The 26,952-nt window shown below is 39.3% G+C and overlaps 1 protein-coding gene across 1 annotated transcript in view; it reads right to left on the bottom strand.

Moving 5' to 3' along the window:
• Nucleotides 1-1,060: 1,060 nt before the first annotated feature.
• The window catches only part of LOC117435567 (RUN domain-containing protein 3B-like), a 37,320-nt gene continuing 11,428 nt past the window's right edge, over nucleotides 1,061-26,952 (bottom strand). Inside the window, exons 2-11 of the mRNA XM_059012576.1 lie at nucleotides 21,504-21,619; nucleotides 14,256-14,389; nucleotides 12,924-13,009; nucleotides 10,979-11,068; nucleotides 9,517-9,597; nucleotides 7,997-8,150; nucleotides 6,772-6,929; nucleotides 3,731-3,877; nucleotides 3,317-3,438; nucleotides 1,061-1,841 (exon numbers count right to left, since the gene is read on the bottom strand). Of these exons, the coding sequence (XP_058868559.1) occupies nucleotides 1,696-1,841; nucleotides 3,317-3,438; nucleotides 3,731-3,877; nucleotides 6,772-6,929; nucleotides 7,997-8,150; nucleotides 9,517-9,597; nucleotides 10,979-11,068; nucleotides 12,924-13,009; nucleotides 14,256-14,389; nucleotides 21,504-21,619 (1,234 nt within the window). The 3' untranslated portion in view covers nucleotides 1,061-1,695. The remainder of the gene's footprint in view (nucleotides 1,842-3,316; nucleotides 3,439-3,730; nucleotides 3,878-6,771; nucleotides 6,930-7,996; nucleotides 8,151-9,516; nucleotides 9,598-10,978; nucleotides 11,069-12,923; nucleotides 13,010-14,255; nucleotides 14,390-21,503; nucleotides 21,620-26,952) is intronic.

The following is a 26,952-nucleotide window of genomic DNA, read 5'->3' as shown; positions in this document are numbered from 1 at the left end:
AGTACCAGGCAAGACCAAAATAGCATCTTCTATTAAAAGACATTGGAGCTGTAAGCATGGTAAAAAAATACAATTTGTAATAAACATAACAGTGAAATGGTGAGGAGCAGCTCACTGTAAATGATGAGTAACTTTCCAGAACTCCACTCAGAATCTGACTGGGACAAAAACGCTAGATTTAGCTTGCAGCCAGTAAGACAAAACGAGAGATGAAGTTAATATTGGAACACTGAACGCTCGATACAATTGAAAACAGGGTAAGTGGAATGTGTGCACTGAGTAGCACATAGGACAGCTGAAATAAGAAAGAAACTACACAGCAATCATGAAGCTATTAAAAAGAACAACACAAACACTGAATTTACATAAAGTACAAAATTGACTTAAAAATAACTAAAATATAAATAGACATTGTGAGGGGGCTAAAGGCTTAAAAAAAACTGTTGACGATAATTGTGTTAATGTTATTAATAATAACAAGATGCACTGCAGCAAAACTTGAGATAGCAGCAGTGAAGAAATCCTTACACCAGTGTGTGAGGTGATCATAAAAGATATTTTATCCCCTGGTTTATGAAACTATACAGAATAGGTAGCAGTATGTTTATCTAGCAGCTTTAGCAGATATAAAAGTGTTGCTTTTCAGGATTAAAACATAGAAATTATCATAAACTACCAAATGTTTGGGTTAGTTTTGAGCTCAGATATTCAACATTAAGGGTGGGCCAGCCAATGCCAGAGATAGAGATCTGACCTTTGAAAAATCTGAAAAGTAATTAACTCCTAAAAGAGCTGAGACAACAGAATATGCCAATACAGAGTTTTACCACCTTTTTTTCTTTTTTGCATGCTTTACAAACATGCCACTTAAAACTGTAACACTAAGTGTACAGTATTTATGCAATGTTGTCTTATTAACTAAATATGTGCCTTGGTGTCAGGGGTTGCATGTTACCACTGAAGACAAAGATGTTGTCAAGAACTAGGACGTGAATGACAAACGAGAGGCTTACTGAGGTGATAGAACTGACCAGATAAAGAATAGAATCTGACTCATCGCTTGACTGAGGCCTTTATTAAATACAAATTGTGGTAGTGCCATAATCATTATAAAAAAGTATACATATGACACTGCATAAGCTTTAATTCTGTCTGGGATCTGAATTAGATACAACTTATCTTTAAAAGTGATACAGTATAAATAAAAAAAGTACATTCAAGTAAAGTTCAAGGTAGCTAAAAAGTCACTCTGTGCTACTGCTATTGAGAGAGTATTCAAAGCAGAGCAAGTGAAACCTGACAGGAACAAGACACTGGACATCAAATCTATAAAGACTACCATCACGGGTCTAAGGGTGCTTTAGTCAATGCACAATAGTGAAGGAGGGCTTCCATCCTTGGGATAGCATTTAAATTATATATATATATATTCATTGACTGCACATTTGTATTGCTCTGTGATGAATGTTCATCCCACAGCAGCAGTTCAGTGGCCGTATAGCCACCCTGTATATGTTTTGCCAAAACTGGTCACGCTCAATAAAAGCAGCAAAAATGGACAACGGTCTTGGCTCCAAAGACTGCTAGGTTTAAAACAGTACGCAAAGTCTCATTTAATCTGCCTGTTTGTTTTTGGCAAGTGAAATGTTGCCATAGTGTATATGGTCTGAAGCTCCTTCAGGAAGGCAGGTGTTCTCATGAGGGTGTGAGGCCCGGGCTGGTCATTTCTGTGGTGGGGCTCGCGAGACATTCGCTTGACTTGAGGCTGGTTAGAGACTTGTAGCTAGCAACGGATGTCAGAGAGCCACATAAACCCAGCAGTGAAGGGGTATCTTCCTTGCCTAGGGAAAAGAAGGTACCAGGGTTTATTGTAATTGTTACTTCAAATACTGTACATGCACATTTCACTCAAGTTTTCCAATTGAAACAAACAATACATTGAAAAGTAAAAAGTGTAAGTAGCCAACAGCAAACATGATTGTTATCACTGCAGTTTGCTTGGTTTGGGTACTGTGAATTCAAAAGCAGGACCTCAGATGACCACTTGAATGCCTTGTTGACAAGACCAATGAAGCCATTTCTTTAAAAAAGAAAGCAACCCATTCAACTAATTTTCAATAAGTCTACAGTCAACAATTACTTTCTTTTTTATTTTCAATTTCTCCCTTGAATAATCCTGCAACATTTGCTCAGGTAATAAAACACAACTCATGTATTTTCATTTAAAATGTCTCACAACACCACTGCCATAGTTGAAGTTCAAATTACTCAGTATGTAAATATTAACAAGTGGTTTCACAGACTCCTCCGAAGCATGTGCAGTCAGCCGACCACTTTTTATCACACTGTGGACTCGAGTCCAGGCTGTGGAATAGCCTGGACTCGAACTCGCGACGTCCAGACTATAGAGCGCATCCTGCAACCCCACGTGGAGCGCCATTACTGGATGCGCCACTCGGGAACCCCTCGAAATGGGGGTTTTACCTGTTGTGTATATAGTCCAAGATTAGTGTGAATCAGGGTTTGAGAAAACAGACACACACACCATTCAAATTCAAATCTGTTTTTGAGAGTTTAATTATGCCCTCAACTAAAATATTCACATTAAATGATATATATTCATTGACTTTGAGTGTTCCTATAATATGCACATTCTAGAACAGCTTTGATGCAGTGGAGTATTTTTAATGGCACTTGCTGAACTGCCAGATTGCTTTTTTTGTGAGTCCGTGTGTGAGAGAAATTCACCAAGTTTTGTGTGTTCACTTATAAGATAACTACTTTAAATTTGCATGTTAAATGTACAGTTTTCCCATACTTTTCGCGTGGGGCTACTATGCATTTATCATAGTTTTCATGTGCTTTACCATAGCTTTCTGAATTTTACAATGCTCATCTATTCTGTACAAAATGTTTTATTACAATACACTTTACTATGCTTTTACTATGGGGAAACTTTTTAGGGATTATTTTTGTATTTAATTTGGATACATGTTCAGGGCCAGACCTGTTTCAAGCTCTAGTGAACAAACCAAGTGTCAACTCCCTGACAAAGAAATAGTGAAGGGGCACTATATCCTTTCTCTTTTTCCACTGGTAACAGACTCCTGTTAAAGTCTACGCTGATGAATTTGCACAATTATTTAGCAGTTTACCTGGGTAAACCTCTGCATATACATTGCATTGACTAGTGATAGTTACATGTGCTTTTATCATACTTTCATTATACATTACTGCTTTCTTAATCTTTTAGAACGGTATACCACTTTGTTAGAGTACAGGAAGAGGAAAGCTAACCATTAAAGAATATATATACCTTCACTTTGTGTGTTTGAACCTTTCAGTTTGCCATCCGAGTCCTGTAAGCGAGCAGGATCTGACGAGCTCGGAGACAGGCTGGTATCTGCAGAGAGCTGCTCCAGACTGTGGAAACTCTTTCTGTCATAAAAATACAAAACCAATTTGCATCCGGCAATCAAAACAAAGGGCATACAGTGCTCTTCACAAACTAAGTAATGTAACTCTTGCATAATATGTTTCACCATCACTTCGTAAGTCCAACATTTTTCTGTATGAGTGCACCATGAATATATTAATAGTACACAAGAGATCATTCATGCAGTAGTTATCCATTGTCCAAGTGTCGAAGCTCCCATCGACCAAATGCACCCAATATATATTTCTGTACTACTTTATCAGACAAACAATAAAAGCTCAGTGAAATACATACTCCTCCCACTGTCCAGTGTGCTTCCTGTAGAGCATCGTATCCAAGGCAACAGCATTTGTATCCAGCACACCAGGTGAAGGCCACTGATTGGTTAGGTGGGCTGTTAGCTCCTGCCTTGATCTCAGGTCATGGTTCTTTAATACAGTCCTAAGAAAATAATATTGTACATGAAAACAGGAATTAACATAACCGATTTGTCTTTTGTATACCTTGTATATGTAGAACCTTGCTAAGCCCTAACATCCTTGAACCCTTTCATTTTTCTTTTCATATCTTTTGGTAATTATGAGAAGTCTCTTAGTTTGGTCAAGCTCCCTTCTCTGGGTGCATCAGTGCACCATATCTCCCTTTGAATTGAGTGAATCCCATGTCTCCTGCCACCACCCTGTACATTCACTTCCTGTGCAGCATACATGTTTGGACCCAACTGGACCTCAACTAAGTTACTATTATGAGCAAAGTGACAGTACAAACCAATTAGCATCTACCAATCAGAATATTACGGGTCATACAGTACAGTTAACAAGATAATAATTGAAGTTATTCCTGTAGACTAAACAGGCTGAACAAACTTATACCATGTTGAGCTACATTTATCCAATTCTACTTTGAAACAGTGTAGGGCTATCTATAGAACACTCCAAATCAAATCCATAAGCCATTAAAAAAAAAAAAAAAAAAAGTAATTAATTACAATATATTCTATACACAAGAGCTATTTGACTATCAGTTGCTTTGGCCCACTGCTAAGCTTGTAGCAATGTTCAATGCCTTTTTAATTAAAGGTGTTATACTCCGCCATCACCCCCTCCCACTCCTGCACCAATCGGAGTGCAGCCTGCATTGAGGGCATTGCAGTCACAAGTGTTTGTGCAGCCCTCTGGTCCCGAGAACCTCTATGAACTGTAGTCTGCATGAAATCAGCATAAAACCGTTTAAAAACACAACATGTTTAGTTTATTAAGAAAAGAAAGGGAGAACAATGGGTGCATTGAGTTGCTACAGGCTTCATCAACATCGGAGAAGTGAAATAAAGATTTACCGTAATCGAATGCTTTCAGATACACAAACGGAAATATTTTTTTAAATGTTACATTAATATCAATAATAGTAATTACTGTTGTTTTTTAAAAGCAGCTCAATTTAAAAAAATAAATTTATACCTCGCGAATAAAATGTTCCATTTAGACTTTTATCGTATAATTAAATACCATAAGTGTAATTTGTTCTCTCGCAAAATGGTCAATCAACTTCTGAATCATTAAACCAACCGGACTTACGAAGAGTTTACTTCAACAAAACTTTACGTAGCTATCGTGGACACAAGCATGACTTTAATTTCTATCTTCAAGTAAGTAACATTCAAAAACTCAGTAACTTACTAGTTTCATCATGAAATACTGATTAAGTGAGTATATGTATGAGGTGCCGTTTGGGACAATTCACTCACTGATATTCACATACACTATATACACTGAAATGCATACACTTTATACTGAGATCACTTGCTCATACACTCTGTACTGAGATCAGTCATTATTATTATTATTTTAGCGGTTAAAGAAATCAAGTTTACTTTTAAATTGATTTTATTTCACATGCCCCAGAAAACAGCTATATTTTCCAAATTCAGTCATATTAATTGTTTCGAAGGTTTAAAAGAAAAAAAAAACTAAAGTATTAAATCAGGAGACTAAATTAAACATTTCATAACAGTAAACTTATTTCAGATGTCCTTCATTCAATGAACAACCGTCTTACTTTCAATTTCTTAAAGAATTAGTAGAGATGTGCGAACCGGTTCCTTTGAAACCAGGTACCCGGTTCCTGCTTTGGAACCAACAAACCGGAAACAAATATCTAGGATCCGGTTCCATTGAGTACTAATATGTTTTTAATAAACTGATTATTAAAAAAAAAAAAACATAAAACAATTAAAATGATCAAATACTTAATTTCTGTCAAAAATACATTTAATAACTAGAATTGACACGTTCACACTCGCACTCAAAAAACAGAAAAAACCCCACAAACACACTTAACTAGACTATATATTTGTGTTTTGTTGTCCTTGTTTTAGACTACTGACTGATTGCGGCTGTAATGAGTTTAACTTGACTTAATATTTCTGTGATTGTTGTGGTCTTTCTAATGGTTTTTATGGAGCCGTTACTGTAAGACTAGCCCTTTGCAGTCCATTTATTAAGTGCGCGTCAGGTCCAATTTATTTTCACACTCGCAGTTAATTTTAGACGCGCTGTTTAAAAGTATTTTTTTTTTCACAGTCAACCGGGTTTAAAAGGCCCTACATATCAACAAAGCACCCACTAGGCATCTCCAGCCCCGCCCCACCTTTTCGTCCACTATCGCTTTCACATATGCTAATAAATAAAATAATAATAATAATAATAATAATAATAATAATAATAATAACAACACATACCTATCGATCATCCTCCTATTTTTGAAAGCATTCTTACTTTACAGCATTTTTTGCACAGTACTGTATATAGTTCCGGAACCGGAACCGGAATCAGAATCAATACCCGGTTCAGACCCGATTCCAAAAATCTCCTCAAAATGCACATCATTAAGAATTACTAGTCGATCAGGGGAGGGTACCGACATCATTATTGACCAATCATATAAATCCATAGGCGGATGAGACTGAACAATAATGATTGGCACCAAAGCTGCCAAATAACTTCTTGTTGCCAAGAACTAAGGTAAATACAACATCCATTGGCATTGGTTCATTTCGAAAATATTTTAATGATTGTTTATTTTCTGTGACAAGACCGTTTTCTAACAGAACGCTAGTGGACTGTGTAAAATGAACTAAGAGTGGATGGAAAGCATGCGCATTGGATGAAAAAAAGATCAAGTCCCGGTACCCAGTACCAGCATTAAAATAAGCGAGTACAGGCAGAATTTCACCCCTGGTTCAACCATGATATTTGCGTTTATTACAACCCTGCCTCTCCAGCAGATGTCATTATTATGCAGTGCTGGATGAGGAATCAAATTCTACATTTACTTACAGCTGGTCCTGCAGCTCCAGAACAATGTATTCAAGTTGCTCTTTTTCTAGTTTGTGATTCACATCTGTATCCTCCAGCCTCTGGAGAAGGGCTTTGTTATGAGAGACAGACTCAGACAGTTGGGCTTCTCTGAGACGTACCAGCTCTTCCAGGTAACACTGTGAAAACCGAAAACGAGAATCTGTCATCTACTCTAGCTGTTTCAGATAATAGCAGATTCATTTAAAGATTATTCACTCATCCTCTTCATCTAAACTGTGTGGGATACATGTGACATTTTATTAATTTAATAACGATTTAGAACACTAAGTTTCACATCTAAAATTTTTGTTTTGTTTGTAATCATTGTGAATGGTTCAGAGTTGTACTGCTCTAAATATTAACTATATGTCCTTTTGAGATACAAGATTACTATTTTCTTTTGCACATTTTTAGTGGACAGGATACATTCTGGTCACTTCATCAATGGACAACGATATGAAAACACTAACTGCTAGGTCTCATTGCTCTGCGTCGGTTAACAGAAGGGTGCCTGTATCTGGGGTTGCAGTAGGCGGTTAGACTGGGCAACATTTGCAGGAACTTGTGTGGGTGGCATTGAGCTACACCACATCTAGGAAGTATTTAACAACTAACCATTTCTGTAACACATTCTGCTTTGGTAAATAACAGCCATAAGAAATTGGACTGGCATGCATTGGGCTGAATATTAAGAAATACTCTCCTTATACATTTCAGTGCTTACGACGAGAAGGCTTGGGGCACTGAAATGTAAACACCTCAGGCTGTACAAGCCACCCTTTGACCTCCAGAATCTAGGCTTTCAATCTAGTAGGTATGATTACTCCAATTTAATTACTGATTAACCATTTTCTGACCAAAGGCACTACTTGTTTGTCATTTATAAATACAGTTTCACAGACACCAATTACCAGTAATCTTGGACTTTGCTACCTAAAGTAACATTAGGTAGTCCAAGAGTAGTGCTAATCAGGGTCACTGAAACCAGCGTATATAGTATTAGAGTATGTACAGAAAAATAAAAGCTTGTACTAATCAAAGCAAGGTATTTTGCTTTCAGATTCAAGTAAAAAAAAAAAAAAAAAAAAAGCATAACACCCTTATATTAAGAATTACAACAAAACCCTTGAATAATTCATTTTTCTGCACAGGGTGAAAAAAACAAAAACAAAATGGAATCCGAATGTAGCTATATCCCACTTACCTTCTGCTCCAAGGCCAGTCTGTATTTCTGTTCTACCCTCTTACATTTGTTGTACCAGCTGCTCTCATCCATGATGTTCTCAGGGGTGCTGCTCTCGCTCCCACTGCTACCCAGAGTCCTCAGCTCCTCCTCGTCACTGCTTATGCTGTCAGAGCTGTGAAGGACACAGCTGTGAACACGTTTCCCATTTGGATCTGGCATCATGAACTGGCCACAGAGAACATTCAAACACTTCATGCCACAATATCTAAACAGACAATAATAGAATAGTTTTGGACAGTGCTTTAATGCACAGGGTTTTCAACCGTGGGTACACGTACCCCTGAGGGTACTTCTAAGGGTTATAGGGGGTAGGCGGGACGATTTGGAAATGCAAAAATAAAAAAGAAAGTACAGTCTGACTATAGTTTCAAAATGATCATCCATCTGTAGGCCTTCATGATTTCAATTGAGTGTGTTTCCACTCCGATATTAATTGGTGCGGCTGCATTTTAGTAACAGCAATAGCGGCAGGTTGAATTGCTTTTGGTGTTTGATAGAGTACAGCCAGATTATCATGTCTATCATTTCTTGAGTCACAAAAGAGTCTACAGAGTGCAAAGCGACAGAAAGTTATACCAAGTCCCTTTGGGTCATTTTTATGTTGGCTTTGCATTGCACGTTCATTGTTATTAGTTATTATGGTTTTATCTTGAGGTTAATGTGTTGATGTAAACATTGTAAATGGCACACAATTAATGTTGAGATGGGAAATAAATGGTAACGTGACAAACATTTATAGTGCACACTATTTTGGATTATTTATAATAACTCTGCCGAATCGAAAGCGAAGGTATGTGTTTCCAAAGAGATTTCCAAATACGGTCTTTGATTCTGTGCATCCAAAGACTTACAATGTTAATCCAAAATTAAAAATTACTGTGTTTGATATTCTGTACTGAACCAGCAGTTTGTCAGTCCCAAACTGTTGTGACATAAAATTATATATTAAATCAAATGGAAAATGAATCAATGTGTTAATCAAATTATTCTGCTTTTTATTGCAACTGTGGAGCAAAAAGTGTAAAGGGGTACCTGAGCTGAAACCTCCAGACAAAAGGGGTAGAGTTTTAAAATAAAGTTGAAAAACAGTTCTTTAATGCAGTATGTCCAGATTTTTACATTTAAAGTATCACATGCACTTCCTTGTTTAAAAAATTCAACTTCTATCATAATTTGTTTTCATACTATTAGCATATAATATTAATGTGTATATAATAATGTTTATTGAATGATTCAAAGTTCTGGTTTCTTTGTTAATTTAATATCCAATCCTGTTGTACTTTGTATTTCCTGTTTTGATAGAATTGTGCCTTATATAAAATTCTACATTATTATTCTTTTTTTAAAAATTTAAACAAAAAAGCTCTTATTACACGTCTATTAAAGCTTGTTTGAAATACTCAAAAGATCTAAAAAGGGGTCACCAGCACTGACAAATTCACCTCTGGGACGGACACAGCTTGCAAAACTGTACATACCTTTGCATGAACTTCAGATAGGGTGTATAGTCTATAACAGCAGGGTAGTTACCATCCAGGCCCTCACCCTTCAGACAAAAACTAAAAAAGAAAGAAAGAAAAATAAAGAAAGAACCTATTTGAAACTAAATTTATCTGAGGCTTTATGTAAAAAAGTGTGACTAAAAAGTGACTCATTTAAATCACAGCCTGCTAGGATTATACTAGTGAATTTCATAAAAACAGCATTTCAAGTTTACAGATGAAACTGCAAACTGCCATAAAACAAAATCATTTCTAATTACATTGGTGCTTTAGTAAATGATGTGGTCCATTATAGAATGGGACACTCACTGACAGCTACCCATTACTGTACAATCAAAGGTACTTCCCGAATAAACAGAATTCCCTAATCCTACAGAATTAACATTTTGGCCAAGATATCAGAAAAGCCTCTGTGTTGTGTGAATCAGCACTGCTAAAGAAAACAAAAATCGGAGCTACACCTCATTATACAGTACTTTCTCACTCTATCCTAATGCCACTGAACCTTTTAATCCAGTCTTGCAAAGTCATTTACCGGAGGCTAAATAAAAACCTTATTGATTATTCACCACCCATGACAAATCCAATTTTTGACCAAGATCTGAAACAGAGTTTATTTGAACCTCCCATCACAGGATACAGTCTCTCCAGGGGTGAGAGTAGATTCATTATCCCCATTCATATTGGGCTCTGTCTAGGCAGGCAGTCGTTCAGGAAATGAAAGGTCAACATGACAAACACTTAGTAAAGGATTATAGTGTGTCTACATGTGCTGCTTCCTCACTCCACTTCAACCCACACAGTCCATGTCACTAATGATATTTACATCAGTGTTAGTTCATTTTCTCTGCCTAATTTGGACTTGCTGTGCAATGGGTATATGTAGCAGACAGTGTCGTGGGATGCACTGTTACAGACTTTGACCCCAGTTGTAAGACAAGCTCTATAACCACACCTGCAGTCATGCCTTGATTTTCTTCCTGTTAAATATAGAACATTTATCCATAATTAAGTTTATGCCCCTGCGAACGCATACAAATGAAAGGAAGCTGTTCTGAAGACAAAAAAACAGGTGCATATAAAAGCTGAAATTAGACAGAGAATAAAAGACTTTTCAGAATGTGTGTCAAAAGTGAAAGAACACTGAGGAGGAGTTTTATTTCCCTGGGTATTGAGAGTCTGCAGCCACTGGGTGTTTCCTTGAAAAAACACATGAACAGAGAGCGCCTACTTAGCTGAGCCCTACAGCTGTCTTCTAGAGACAGACCTTTTGAAAAGCAGACTGGCTTCAGGATTCTAACAACCTCAGATGCTTAACTTACAGTGCCTGGTTATCTTCCTCAGCCCTGAAAGGGGAAAATCATACAGCCTGTGGTCTGCTTTACCACAAAGAGTAGAAGTGCAGGCCAAAAGCAAACAGATGTATTTGAAGGAGTACCTAAAATCGATGGCATTGAGTCCGATCAGCATGTCGGCGAGCAGGTTTGCTTCCTCTCCCAGTACAATTGCTCCATCTTCATAAAACCTCCTGTGGGGAGAGAAGCCATGTTCAATTCCTGCTTGTGACAGTCCGTTAGGTATTGATTTGATTTGCACAATTATTCTATTTTAGTGTACAACTGAGTAAGACTGCAGGACACTGAAGCTTAAAGATGCTGTACGAGATACAGGTAAACACAGACACTGCATATTTTATCAGGGTATATTGTGTACAGTAGTTATAAAAAATACAATCAATAAAGCTGTCTGTATTTTTTAGAAAAACAAAACATGTTTACTAGAGAAAAACGTATTTGTCTTTTTTTAAATTTTACATTTAATCTAATCCAAAAAAGCGTCCGTACTTTGCATCCATTTGTACTGGTTGAGATATACACTAGCTGGTGACATTTTCATTCTGCACGAGAGAGGCTTGAAATCGGGATACAGGTTCTGTATTAACTGTAATGCGTCTGTGTTTTGAAGGAAGGTCCCCCCTCCCTTTCCCCCCTCCCTTCCCCCCTCCCTTTCCCGTTCCCCCCTCCTCCCCCCTCCCTTTCCCCCCTCCCTTTCCCCTTCCCTCCTCCCTTCCCCTTCCCCCCTCCCTTTCCCCTTCCCCCTTCCCCCTTCCCCCCTCCCTTCCCTCCTCCCTTTCCCCCCCTCCCTTTCCCCTTCCCCCCTCCCTTCCCTCCTCCCTTTCCCCCCTCCCTTTCCCCTTCCCCCCTCCCTTCCTCCCTCCTCCCTTTCCCTTTCCCCTTCCCCCCTCCCTTTCCCTTTCCCCTTCCCTTTCCCCCCTCCCTTTTCCCTTCCACCTTCCCCCTCCCTTCCCTCCTCCCTCCTCCCCCTCCCTTTCCCCTTCCCCCCTCCCTTTCCCTTTCCCCTTCCACCTTCCCCCCTCCCTTCCCTCCTCCCTCCTCCCTTTCCCCTTCCCCCCTCCCTTCCCTCCTCCCTCCTCCCTTTCCCCCCTCCCTTCCCTCCTCCCTCCCTTTCCCCCCTCCCTTCCCTCCTCCCTCCTCCCTTTCCCTTCCCCCCTCCCTTTCCCCTTCCACCTTCCCCCCTCCCTCCTCCCTTTCCCCCCCTCCCTTCCCTCCTCCCTTTCCCCCCTCCCTTTCCCCTTCCCCCCTCCCTTTCCCCCCTCCCTCCTCCCTTTCCCCCCTCCCTTCCCTCCTCCCTTCCCCCCCTCCCTTTCCCCCTTCCCCCCTCCCCCCTCCCTTTCCCCTTCCCTCCTCCCTTTCCCCCCTCCCTTTCCCTTTCCCCTTCCCCCCTCCCTCCTCCCTTTCCCCCCCTCCCTTTCCCCTTCCACCTTCCCCCCTCCCTTCCCTCCTCCCTCCTCCCTTTCCCCCTCCCTTTCCCCCCTCCCTTTCCCTTTCCCCCCTCCCTTCCCTCCTCCCTTTCCCCCCTCCCTTTCCCCCTTCCCCCCTCCCCCCTCCCTTTCCCCATCCCTCCTCCCTTTCCCCCCTCCCTTTCCCTTTCCCCTTCCCCCCTCCCTCCTCCCTTTCCCCCCTCCCTTTCCCTTTCCCCCCTCCCTTTCCCTTTCCCCTTCCCCCCTCCCTCCTCCCTTTCCCCCCTCCCTTTCCCTTTCCCCCCTCCCTTTCCCTTTCCCCCCTCCCCTCCTCCCTTTCCCCCCTCCCTTTCCCTTTCCCCTTCCCCCCTCCCTCCTTCCTCCCTTTCCCCCCTCCCTTTCCCTTTCCCCTTCCCCCCTCCCTTTTCCCCCTCCCTTTCCCTTTCCCCCCTCCCTACACCCTTCCCCCCTTCCCCCTTTCCCCCCATCCCCTCCCCCCTTTCCCCCTCCCCTTCCTGCCCCCTTTCCCCTCCCCCTCCCCCTCCCCCTTTCTTTCCCTTCCCTTCCCCCCCTTTCCCTTCCTACCCCCCCCCCCCCCACTCATTAGAATTAAAGTTGGAACCTGGTTGTCTTGAAGTCTCTTAGGGCTGCTGAAATGTATTCCGAAAGGCGTTTTTCCATTAGTGTAACCCTGATCCACGCTCGACCCTGAAACACAAAGAAAGGCAGATCACCAGCAGGTATCCCAAGTACAGTAATACTGCAATTAACCATTACTGTACCTAAAATGCATAAGCACTGTAACCAACGCTACTATAATGTGTAGATAGTTATTTATTTCATTCTTTAGCGGTTAGCTTTTAACTGAAAAAGAACCCTGTTAAAATATGTTAATTACACAACACAAAAAAATGCACTCTCTTTATTTGCAAACTAACCATTATTGAATACTAACAAGACCGCATATTTTACCTTCTCATAGATCCTATCCTATTAAAAGCACTTTTATTTTCGATGTGATTTGTCTTATCTTTCTTTCACTGGGTTTGGTTTAAAACTATATATGTTCTCAAAATCTTCTACTTAAACATATCTGATTTTCTAATAACTTTCTCAGTTTTCCAAAGACCCACCTTTTGTACAGTGTCCAGTTGTTTCAATGATTTGACCACTTGAACCCTCAATTAAACTAATTTAGTTGGTTTAGAGTCTGCATGACCCTCGCTTACGTCTTTTCAGTAAATGGCTTGCGGTTCATTTTTGCGGTTCACTTCTGCAGGACAGAATTATGCAGTGCTACCACATGCTTTTCACATCTAAAGCTATTAATCATATTTCCACACTCTGCTCCAGTCTGCTGCACTTGTCATAACTAGGGCCCTATGAAAATCGCGATTTCATGGGCTGTGCGGAAATCGTGAAATTAGCCCAATACTGCGATTTTTATAATATTCTTAAAAAATAAAAATATTTTCATAATTATTTGTATTTCATAAAAAAAAAAAAAAAACACATTAACAAAACTGTACAGCTCTAATATGTGCCTTTGTGTAATATTTGCCATGCACAAGTGCTGTGCAGTGATTATGTCATGTGACTATATGCAATCTAAGCGGGAAATTAAAATTTGTTTTGAAAAGACCTAATGGTGAACATGCACCTGACGTAACATAACTGAAAGCTGTCCTGCAGATACACTTTACCTAGAGGCTGTTAATTACAACACCGTTTCACAAGCTATTGTAAAACATATACTATATCTATCGAATTGGAATTGATTCAGAAGTAACTGGTTTGGTTTCATGGCAGCATTCATCTTAACTCTCCAATGATTACAAGTTGTACAATTAAACAACACCATGTAATTAGTATACAACATCATGGTATGGCGGGTTTTCATGACAGCATGATCCAGCTGATTCTATCAGTGGAAAGCTCAGCAGTTTCTCCTCACCTTTGCCCTGGAGGAGCCCACATTCTCCATGCTCTCAATGCTGCTGATGCAGTTGTGTGGCACTCTGCTGCAGGCCACTCGCATGTAGTCCCAGAAACTGCGAGGGCTTTCATAGCCAAACCAAGTGATCTGCCCTGGAAGAGGAACCAAGAACCGACGTGTCAGTAAACAGAAGCCAGGACAGTCACAACAAATGACTGTCACGCATACTATTATTATTGACAACTGGTACATACAGACTTACTATGATGATATAACAAAGTCAAGGTTTAACCTGGTTCTGGTTTTTGACTTCACTCATGTGCCAGTGGAATACAATTCAGATACAGTACAAAGATTTGTTAAACTGCTCCAAACAATCAAATGATATTGTGTGTGTAAATTAAGCCCAAGTAGACATGCACTAACATTTCCAGGATGCATAATCAGTGCAAAGCCTATATTGGTGTCCATGGCGATCACATGCCATACTGACAAGAGAAGGATGTGCAATAGGGCATGTATGTAGAGTGCATAATTGGGACCCTGTTTCCCAGCATATACTGTAATATTTGCCAATAACAATCAACGGATACCCATTTTGCTTTATTAAAAACATCTGCAAACCAGAGGAGGCCATTTGACTAATACAAGCTTGTCTGGCTCCTAGTAGCTGACTGATCTCAAAACTGTCAAGTTGGGTCTTAAAGGATCCAAGGGATTCTGCCACAGCAACATGACTAGGTAGCCCACTCTATACACTCATTACTCTGTGTGTTTTCTTCCATCTGTCCTAAGTCTATCTCCACGTAATTTTCAACTGTTTCCTCTGGTTTCTGTATTAGACTTCAAATATTGGTTAGGGTTAAATATGTCATCTCTGTTTAAGATTTTAAAGACTATCACATTGTTCCAGGGTAAACAGATTCAGTTCTTTCAGCCTATCTTCGTAGCTCATTCTTTTAAATCCTGGGATTAGTCTGGTTGCTCTTTGCTGGGCTCTCTCCAGGGCCACAATGTCCCTTTGGTGCGGTGGTGACCAGAACTGGAGCCCTGATATATAGGTGATGCTTGAATTTTTACAATCCGGTTGCAGACTGGATTGTAAACTGTAGAACCAGCTACAGACCCAGTTTTTATTGGAACAAAGTAAGATTGCATTTTACAGAAAGAATCCTTTAATTGTTTGGAGTAGTGTGTTTTGTACAGTAGACCGTTTAGATCATCGAATAGTATTTACTACAGTTGGTAGCCAAGCCATATCAGAAAATCATTATTTGTGAAGAGTCTTATAAAATATAACCTTTGTAAAAATAAAATGAGCGGAGTGGATTTCTCTGCTCCACTTTCATCAATATTGGGGGAGGGCATGTCCAAGCAAGATCTTATAAATTACCTTTATTTCCATTGTAATGAGATTTCCAAATGTTATGTACTGTGTGCACAAGCAATCTATCACTGGATGAAGCTGCATGTTGAAATATACAGCTTTCTGCTGCTGTGTGTATCATTCTGCAGCACTCCAGCAAGAAGTATAATCAAACACAGCAGAATTCAATGCAAAACTAACAAATTGCACAATATGGCATCCATATTAAAAACTTGTATCAAATGCGGAGGGAAAACTATGTTTTTTTGGTTTTTACATATTTCACATTAAATAAATAAAACTGGTAAAACTAGACTTGTGTATTTTTGAGGAGCAACCAAACAGTAAGACAGAGGCACTGAGGAACTAACATAAAGAAACCCGTAAGTAAAAGAACACTGCTGTACTCTATACAAATGTAAAGAAAATTCCTCATTTCTCCACATTGTGATAAGTGCTCACAACTGAATAAGCAATTATCTGTCTCATTTATACATATAAAGATGACAGGGGCATATGTATGGATGTCCTCACTCGATATGCATCCACAGTATACACATATAGCTGGATCTGAGACCTCCTGAAGACATCAACATAGTTTTATACAAACATTACAACCACCAATGATACCCCAATCTACTAAACACTAAAGCAGTACTAAATGCCACTGGTGGGAGACAGACTAATGTGAAACTTTACAGCACAGCAGGTGGATTGACAGGCATAATGGGAATTTAAAAAGCTAATTTTATTGAGTGGATTCTAAAGCATAACATTTGCCAGTTATTCTGACTTGCTCATTCTTATTAGCCCTACGCATTAAGTTGAGTATTTTTTTGCTGTTGTGTGTAGGTGGTAAAACCTTCCTCCAGCTAGTCGCATTTTCTGTTCTATCTATAGACTTTTTTTTTTTGATGCTCCAAAGTCAGTATGGTTAATGGTATATACAATTCTAAAGATTTTGCGATATAAGGAGCCACATACAAGCAAATAATGACACATTATTTCAGCATTACTACCACCTGTTACCCAAGAAATAATAACTTCATATTCATTCATGCAGAAATGTAAGACTTATACAGTAGCAGAGTGCACAATTACATTAACAGCTAACATTATTATCATAACCCTGGTTCCTTGAAATTGAAATGTAACCACTGCCTAATGGATATTTATCCTAAAGAGGGGATAACCTGAATAAGATATGTCAAAGCTGCACGTCAGAGCCTGTGACGCAGTCGTGCCCACACCCGAGGGCATAACTGGACTGCAGACAAAGGTATCGTAATAATTTTTCCTTCAAGACTGCTGCTATCATGGATACAGCGACCTTGAAGGTTAATGGTTGTGTTGCTATTTCAGGGAACCAGGATTATGATAATAACCTAATGTTCCCTATCAAGTACAAAATGTAACAATTACCGAATGGGTAGAAATACCAAAGCTGTCGCAAGGCAATATTAGCTAGGTCTAAAAAATTGAAAATTGTTTTCAGGGTCGACGCTGAAGCCGCCCTTAACACTCTTGTTCCAAAGCCTGGGTTTTGTGGATCTATGACATTCAGTCGATAGAATTGCATAAAAGTATGGGGAGTAGCCCACACCACTGCATCGCAAATGTCCCTGACAGATGCACCCTGGAACAAAGTCCACAAACTTAGACAGGGCTTTACCATGGGACTTAGCCCCATAACAGACAAAAAATGGTTCAGACTGCTCTGTCCACATATTACGCTAGTGCCCGCACCGTGCAAAGTGTACGGGCTGCCGCTCCCTGTCAGACTGGAATGGAGATGGATGGAAAGCCTGCAATCCACAGTCTGGCTGATGTGAATGTCGAGATGGTTTTCTGCAAAAAAGCAGGATTGGTACGAAGCTTAACCTTTGTCCTGGCTTCTGCAAAAATTAAGCAGGCTTTCACAATCAAAAATGCTTGCATTTCACCCACCCGCTTAGCAGATGTGATTGCAAGTAAGAAATACACTTTCAAAGATAAGTACTTCAGTTCATCTGAATGCAAGATCTAAAAAGGGGGCTTCATAAGTGCTTCAAGCACCACAAAGTTCCAAAGTGGGACAATGTCCTTCATAGACAGCCGAAGCCGCCATGCTTTTAAAAATTGCCCCGCCAGGAAATTAGCTCCTGGGGAGACTGAATCAATTTTCATATGGCAATCTGAAATGGCTGCCAAATAGACCTTTAGTGTAAAGGGGGGTTTCCCCTCATCAAATAGGTCCTGTAAAAATTGCAGTATAACTGCCATGGGACAGGTCGCAGGGTCAAAACCTTAGGCAGGCACCATGTCTGAAAAATGCCTCTCTTGTACCCATACTGGGAACACGTGGACACTGCTCTGACATTTTTGGTGTCAAGGTGTCAATGATCCTTTGAGACAACCCCAGACGGCTCAAACGTTGCCAGACCCAGAGCCGTAGGCTCGATGGGTTGGGATGCCACAATGTCCCCACACCTGACTGAGCAAGCTCCACGGCTGGCCGCTCAGGAGCTGTATCAGAGCTGAAAACCAGAGTCTCCTGGGTCAGTAAGGGGCTATTAATAGCACCCTGGCCCGGTCCAGCCTGATCTTTTCCAGGCACAGCAGGAGCATGGTGAGTACTGGAAAGGTATACAGCAGCTGCCTCGGCCACTGGTGTGCCAAGGCATCTGTTGCCAGAGGGTTCCCGGCTCCTGTTATGGAGAACTAGAGAGGACAGTGGTTCGGTTCCTGGGAGGAAAAGAGGTCTACCTGTGCTCTCCCAAACGGTTGCCAAATTAGGCTCACCACCTTAATTTCCAAATTTAAAAGCACGCTGATGGACTGCAACTTACTAAAATACTTTTATCTATGAATAAATTAGAAAAACGTCTTGACGAATTAGTCCTAATTGTACAAGTAGAGAATATAAAAGGAAGAGATTTCTTTACAGCCACTTCACATATTTACTACTCGTTAAGTAGTAAAAAATAAGAACTTAAAACATTCTTAGATTGGGATGGATTTTAATCTTTCCTTTGTGCAAAGGACCTCAAATAATTGCCATTTTTTGTAGGTTGCTCACAAAAAATGTTTTATATTAAAAGTGCAACAAATGTTTAAATTAAAAGAAAGCTTTGTGTGGGTTGTCTTATTCTGTAAAAAAAAAAGTTAAGGTAATTCTGAATAGCGTTGTGTACTACCTTTTATTAAAATAAATATATTTACTGTTTTTTTAGATTTTGAGCATTTGCATCCAGCAGGGAGGTGTAGGGCTCTACAGCTCATCATGTCAAGTTCTAGGAAAAAAATGAATAAGTTTGTTAGCACTTCTCCATTAAACTACAATGAAAGGTCTGAATTATCAAATTTGTACATAGTGTCTAAATATACACCTCATGGGAACAGTAAGTCAGCTGTTTGAAATTCGGTGCTTTACATAAAAAGCCAGTCAGATACCAGGCACGCCATCTGACACCAGAACATTATCATCTTTGATTCTGGATGTCACAAGGCACTTCTGTAGGCTTTGCTTAGAACTGTATGTCAAGGGACAGGCAACTGCACATACAGTAAAACAAAAAGCTATGCTTTGCAAAACTCCACAACATCCTTAAGTGATCACTTACTACATGCTCATGACATAGATGCACATGTGAACAGTCAGTCACAAATTGGAGGAGCAACTGGATCAGTAGGAGCTGAACCATGATGTCATAATTATTCAACTACGTTGAAAAAGTGAGTTATATTTTTTTCAGTCAGTCACAATTTTAAATTTAACTGACTTTGGGGTATACCTCAAATGAGGCCAGCAAAGCCTTCATGCACTTCGAAAAGGCACAGGGAGCTAGTGAGAGGCCAAATGACAGTACCCGGAACTCGAACACTATCCCTTGGAAAGCGAACCGCAGGTACCTTCTGTGCCCTGGTCTTATGGGGATATGGAAGCGTCTTTCAAACTAGTCGCCTGGATTTATTGACTGCAACAGCTGTTGCATGGTCAACATCTTTAGCCTCCGACTCAGATACAGGTTGACCTGCCTGAGGTCGAGGGTTGGTCTGAGGCCACCATCCCATTTGGGCACCAGGAAGTACCTGGAGTAGAAACCTCCTTCCAAATGAAGAGGATGTACCGTGCAAATAGCCCGCTTTTGTAGCAGGACTGTCACCTCCTGAGACAATGCCACCGCGTCTCAAAAGGGAGGGAGACCGTGTTTGAATTGTAAGAATAGCCAGTCTGTACAATATTGAGCACCCAGGTGTCTGTGGTGCATTGACGCCAGTACTCCAGGTGACTCCCTGATAAGGGGCCCTGGGCCTGTGGCAGCAAATTGCTAGGCTTGCTGCTTTGCTTGTGGCTTTTGCCATTGCGCTTGGTGGCAGAACTTACTGATGTTTCCCTTTTGCGCAACCAGGGTCAGTTGCGAAGATCCCCTCTGGCTTTAGCAGGAGCTGGTTGTGCCAGTCTCTGAGGCTGCTGGAACCCTGGCTGCTAGTTTGCTGGAGGAGGCCGCTTAGGAAGCGGGGGGGGGGGGAGAAACACAGGCTATGGAACCTGCAAGGACTTAGTAGCCCTCTTGATCAGCAGCATAAGCTCTGCTGACAAGGAAAGATGCGCTACTGGTATTGCACGATCTGAGTCTCTCTCCTCAGAGGGGAACTCTTGATCGTCCACCTCCTCAGAGGCGGCAATAGACAACAGATCCTCTTGCTGCCATTCTGCATTTGTTACTCCCTGCTGTTCTTAAGGCACAGAGGGAGTAGGTGGAGCAATGCGCTCACGCAGTAGCTCAGCTAGCACTGTGCTCTGCTGGGAGACCGCCGCCCAGAGCTTATCCAGCTGCTCAGAGCTTGCTGATCTATTAGACTAGTGACTCTTTCTCCTCCTCTTCTTTGGAGGGGAAGCAGGAGGAGGGGATGGATAGCTAGAGGAATATGAAGACTGTGAAGGCAGTCTCCTATGTAAAGCTCTCCTGCTCTCCCTTGGCACACAGCCGTCAGGAGAGGATGCAGCCTTGTCCAAGCGGAATGTACAAAGACCGAGCCGCCTGCTTCACACGGGGCACAAGAGATTAAATAGTGTAATTACACAAGCAAATAAGTAGACATGAGTAACTTGACACTTATCTGTTCTTAGTCTCTCCCGCCCAGGTTGCATGAAAGGATAAATGATGGCGATGTCTGTGCCTGCAGTACAGTTATGCCCTCGGGGGTGGGCACGACTGCATCACAGGCTCTGACATGCAGCTTTGATACATCTTATTCAGGTTTTCAGGGTGTTTACAATAAATACCCATTAGGTAATGGTTACATTTCATACTTGATAGGGAACTGAATATTATTCACACTGCGTCAAATTTATCTCACTCTGGGTTGGTATGCTAGACATGCTGAATAATGTTAGACATGCTGCTCAGCTATTCAGTCAACAATGTAATACAGGACTGGCCCTAGATGATTTCCTTCCTACCAAATTAGCACTGATGAAGACTTGATGATTTCTGCTGGTGGTCTTATCAGTATTTTCTACTGTAATGCACTCTAGTTTCTGATGGATTTTGCTGGTGGGTAAATATGTTCAATAGATTTTGGTTTAGAGATCAGCAGTGGCTGTGATTCAGAGAAACAGTGCAAGTGAGCACAGGGCAGCAGGATCCATGGAAAGGAACCAGGCTGTTGAAGAGAACTCTACTTTATCATTGAAGACTAGGAATTGCAAGTATTCTCACTTTTTAAAGAGTTGTTTAAACCATCAAATACCCCAATTCAAGTTTTTGCTGGGAAGAAGCATTTTAGGAAATTAGTCCGAAAGTAACAACTATAAACATCTATACAGTATATGTGTTTCAGTGAGGCAGATTACCTACTTCTCAGCACCAAGAATAATGGCAAACCCAAAGATTTATAAAAATGGCCTTTGTCACCTTTCAGCCGATGACTCAGAATTTGCTCCAAGATAGACACAAAATTTAAGAATTCAGGAGAGGAGTCATCAATGGTATCGTAACAGGAGCGGTCAATGAGGGTCTTGACTGAAAACCTACAGTGGAAAAAGAGAAATAATTAAGATATCATCATGTAAATATTGGTTTTAAAACAACAACAAAAACAACCAAAAAAAACCCCAGCTAGGAGCATTTGATTAAACGCACCTGCAAACTCTGGCTTCTGAAAATGAGCTAATAATAAATAATATCTAATAGTCTGCGAATCAGCTATTTGTTACAACGAGTTTTGCTCTTGGGCAAAAGTAGTTTTATCTACAGCTGAGCTCCAGATCAATCATTAAAAAAACAACTGATTTTGTTTACCAATGGATGACTCCCTTAACTTTACTGTATGCTTGTCACATTTTAGAGTTAGAGTCAGGACAGACTCTAATCTACATTAACGACTTAGATCCTGGTATAGTAAGCAAACTTGTTAAATTGTCGATGACACAAAAATAGGAGCAGTGGCAAAGACCGTTGTAGCAGCAAAGGTCATTCAAAATTATCTAGACAGCATTCAGAACTGGGCAGACACATGATGACATTTAATATAGAAAAGTGTAAGGTACTGCATGCAGGCAATAAAAATATCCATTATAAATACCATATGGGAGATACTGAAATTGAAGGAATCTATGAAAGATTTAGGAGTTTATGTTGACTCAGAAATGTCTTCATCTAGACAATGTCAGGAAGCTATAAAAAAGGCCAACAAAATGCTCAGATATATAGTAAAAAGCGTTACATTTAAAATCAAGGGAAGGTCATGTTAAAACTTTACAATGCATTAGTAAGACCTCATCTAGAATATTGTGTTCAGTTCTGGTCACCTCGCTACAAAAAGGATATTGTTGCTCTAAAAGAGTGCAAAGAAGAGCAACCAGAATTATTCTGGGTTTAAAAGGCATGTCATATGCAGACAGGTTAAAATAAATGAATCTATTCAGTCTTGAACAAAGAAGACAATCTGATTCAAGCATTCAACATTCTAAAAAGTATTGACAATGTCGACCCAAGGGACTTTTTCAACCTGAAAAAAGAAACAAAGACCAGGGGTCACAAATGGAGATTAGATAAAGGGGCATTCAGAACAGAAATTAGGAGGCACATTTTCATACAGAGAATTGTGGGAGTCTGGAACCAACTCCCCTGTAATGTTGTTGAAGCCGACACCCTGGGATCCTTCAAGAAGCTGCTTGATGAGATTCTGGGATCAATAAGTTACTAACAACCAAATAAGCAAGATGGGCCGAATGGCCTCCTCTCGTTTGTAACCTTTATGTACTTATTACTGTAAAGGTGATTTTTAAAAAAACAACATTTGCTTTTTGAGCATGTTTTCTGATAACTCTGCTCAACCCACAAAGGAAAATAAATATATTTTTAATATATGGAATTATATATTTTTAAACCTGAAATGTATTTATAATATATTTTCTTAAACATGACATGTTGCTTAAATATATTTATAATATACTATAAATGTATTTTGTAAATCAACATATTGACATGTATACATTTTATTTTTCTAAATTATATTCAAAATACTTTGTAAAATATGTTGTAAATAAATGTATTCACATTAATATATTTAAAAGTGTATGCAGTGTTTTCAAACAATATATTTATACAGACGTGCTCAAATTTGTTGGTACCCCTCCACAAAAAATGAAGAATGCACAATTTTCTCTGAAATAACTTGAAACTGACAAAAGTAATTGGCATCCACCATTGTTTATTCCATATTTAATAGAAATCAGACTTTGCTTTTGATTTTTTATTCAACATAATATTGTAAATAAGAAAACAAATGAAAATGGCATGGACAAAAATGATGGGACTGCTAACCTAATATTTTGTTGCACAACCTTTAGAGGCAATCACTGCAATCAAACGTTTTCTGTAGCTCTCAATGAGACTTCTGCACCTGTTAACAGGTAGTTTGGCCCACTCTTCCTGAGCAAACTGCTCCAGCTGTCTCAGGTTTGATGGGTGCCTTCTCCAGACTGCAAGTTTCAGCTCTTTCCATAGATGTTCGATAGGATTCAGATCAGGACTCATAGAAGGCCACTTCAGAATAGTCCAATGTTTTGTTCTTATCCATTCTTGGGTGCTTTTAGCTGTGTGTTTTGGGTCATTATCCTGTTGGAGGACCCGTGACCTGCGACTGAGACAGAGCTTTCTGACACTGGGCAGTAAGTTTCGCTCCAGAATACCTTGATAGTCTTGAGATTTCATTGTGCCCTGCACAGATTCAAGGCACCCTGTGCCAGGCGCAGCAAAGCAGCCCCAAAACATAACCGAGCCTCCTCCATGTTTCACTGTAGGTATGGTGTTCTTTTCTTTGAAAGCTTCATTTTTTCGTCTGTGAACATAGAGCTGATGTGACTTGCCAAAAAGCTCCAGTTTTGACTCATCTGTCCAAAGGACATTCTCCCAGAAGGATTGTGGCTTGTCAATATGCATTTGAGCAAATTCCAGTCTGGCTTTTTTATGTTTTTCTTTCAAAAGTGGAGTCCTCCTGGGTCTTCTTCCATGGAGCCCACTTTTGCTCAAAAAGCGACGGATGGTGCGATCAGAAAATGACATACCTTCACCTTGGAGTTCAGCTTGTATCTCTTTGGCAGTTATCCTTGGTTCTTTTTCTACCATTCGCACTATCCTTCTGTTCAATCTGGGGTCGATTTTCCTCTTGCGGCCGCGCCCAGGGAGGTTGGCTACAGTTCCATGGACCTTAAACTTCTTAATAATATTTGCAACTGTTGTCACAGGAACATCAAGCTGCTTGGAGATGGTCTTGTAGTCTTTACCTTTACCATGCTTGTCTATTATTTTCTTTCCGATCTCCTCAGACAACTCTCTCCTTTGCTTTCTCTGGTCCATGTTCAGTGTGGTGCACACAATGATACCAAACAGCACAGTGACTACTTTTCTCCATTTAAATAGGCTGAATGACTGATTACAAGATTGGAGACATGTGTGATACTAATTAAAGAAACTAATTAGTTTGAAATATCACTATAATCCAATTATTTATTATCTTTTCTAAGGGGTACCAACAAATGTGTCCAGGCCATTTTAGAATATCTTTGTAGAATAAGCAATAATTCATCTCTTTTCACAGCTTCTTTGCTTTATTCTATGACATACCAAAGGCATGCAAGTATACATGATAAAATAGCTTTTAATTTCATCACTTTTCAGGAGGAATGAAGCATTATTTCAATGAGCTGTAAGGGTACCAACAAATTTGAGCACGTCTGTATATTGCATATAATGGGAGACTGCGATGGTCAGGCAGCACTAAATTTAAAACAAGAAGGATTCATAAGTTTATCCATATACAGCAGATAAAAACACAGACACCGTGATTTTAATTCGGTAAATAAGTTTATTCTTGACGGAACAAATATGGCCGTTAATCAATCTTTCTGCAGATACCGAAGTGTTACAGATACCTCATAAAAAATAACTGGGCGAAGCCTAGTATTTAGAAGAAAAAAAAAGAGAGGTCAATAACAATCAAGGACACAATAGGCTGTTCATATTTTAAGGCACCTTATATTTAAACTGTATGCCCACCAATATGAAAAAAAGAATGAAATTATAAAAATGTATTTCCAGTTTATTAGTGTTTTTTTTTTACTTTCATAGCTCTATTTTCAGCAACAATTCCATAGCTTTTTAATTGGAAGCAGCAGTTTTTTGTAACGTCTCATAGTTTCAGAAGAACAATGTTAGCAGGTCTACAGAGAAGCAGCCCAAACACCTGTTGTAATGCAAACAGCCTTTTAGCATATGTTGAAAGCTTTTCATTTTTGTACTTGAGTGTTTTATATACACTGAATTTTTACAAAATGTGATATATACCGTTATGTTTAAAGATAGCAGTTATTTTTAAATGAAATTGCGGAATTCCATTCCTTTCTTATTTATTTGCTCTCATATCTGTTTGGTGGAACACATGCAAAATATGGTGCGTGTCCAGGCACTTTACATTATGTAATATATTGTGAATACATTATATAATACATGTTTAGTAAATATATTGAAGAATACATTTCTAAAACATACATGGACAATATAATTGATATATTGTTACCTGAAATTATATTTTAAATATATTTAAAATATGTTTAAGCAAATACATTGTAAATATATTTTCCATATGATGAAAACGGGCCAATTTTGTAATATGTTAAATATATTTTATATAACGTTACATAAATACATATATTTTTCCATATATTTTATCATTCCCAAAGACTATGAGTTTTATATGAATAATATGTTTACAAAAATATATTTAAAATATATATTTTTTTAGTATGGGAACTTGGTAGCTGTGTCAGTAGATGAAAGAAAAGGGTGCTTGATCCTTGAAAGTACCTAGGCTTGCAAAATCCTTTTTTTCTGATATTCCTTTCATAGTTATTTATCTTTTATAAGACAATTGGTGTAGCAATATACAAAAGTGGTTACTGCAATATTTGGGGGAATGACATACCTGATCAAAAAGTTTGTATAAATTAACTTAAATGGACATGTGATAAAGATCTGCATGTCCAGAGTTTGAAAGAATGTGTCAATTAAATAATTAATATCTATTGTTCATCACCTATAATTGAACTTTATTGAGCAAATTTAGTGCAAGATAGTGCACTAAAGTAGACAGTGCAGGTGTGCTATTGTAAACTACTAGAACAAGGCACAGGGCCTAGACTTAAACTGTTTTATAATTATAAATGTTAAAAAATGAACAGCTATCATTTACCTTGTTGTATTTATGACAAAAATGAACAGGTATGGTTTACTTGTTGCATTTGCTTCAGAAACTGAATACAAAGAATAAAGGAGTATTATACTGTGTACGTGACAGCAATTAATACATTTGTTTTACAACAGTCACACATAAATAACATTTTGCATTATACTAGTAAAAAAACTTCTGTAGAAACAAATATAATGTGACATTAACTTTTATAGCCACTTGCTGTCGAACATTGCGTATTATAACTTCTACCTATACTGTAGAAAAGACAAATTTAGCGCATCAACTACAACAACGTTTGTTAGTCTTATTTTAAGCCTACACTGCTTAAAAATGCAGCACAACTTCCTGTTCACTTAATCAAAAAAACAACAACATATTACAATTTCAGGTTATAAAATTCAGTCAAACTTGAATTTGTTACTTAACAAAAGATGGCACAGTAATCAATTTCTGCTTCAAAATGTCACCGAATACACCCGCAACCAATGCAGATTAAGCAAGATAAACAAAAATTACAAAAGGTCATTTTAATGGAGCTGTTGAGGATGCAAATAATGACTTTGACAGAACAGGCTGAACAAAATAACAAGACAGTTTTACTCACTAGAG

Source organism: Acipenser ruthenus, chromosome 3, assembly GCF_902713425.1.
Source record: "Acipenser ruthenus chromosome 3, fAciRut3.2 maternal haplotype, whole genome shotgun sequence".
NCBI classification, from domain to species: Eukaryota; Metazoa; Chordata; class Actinopteri; order Acipenseriformes; family Acipenseridae; genus Acipenser; species Acipenser ruthenus.
The sequence above is the reverse complement of the archived record's forward strand: the minus strand, read 5'-3'. Positions and strand labels throughout refer to the sequence as shown.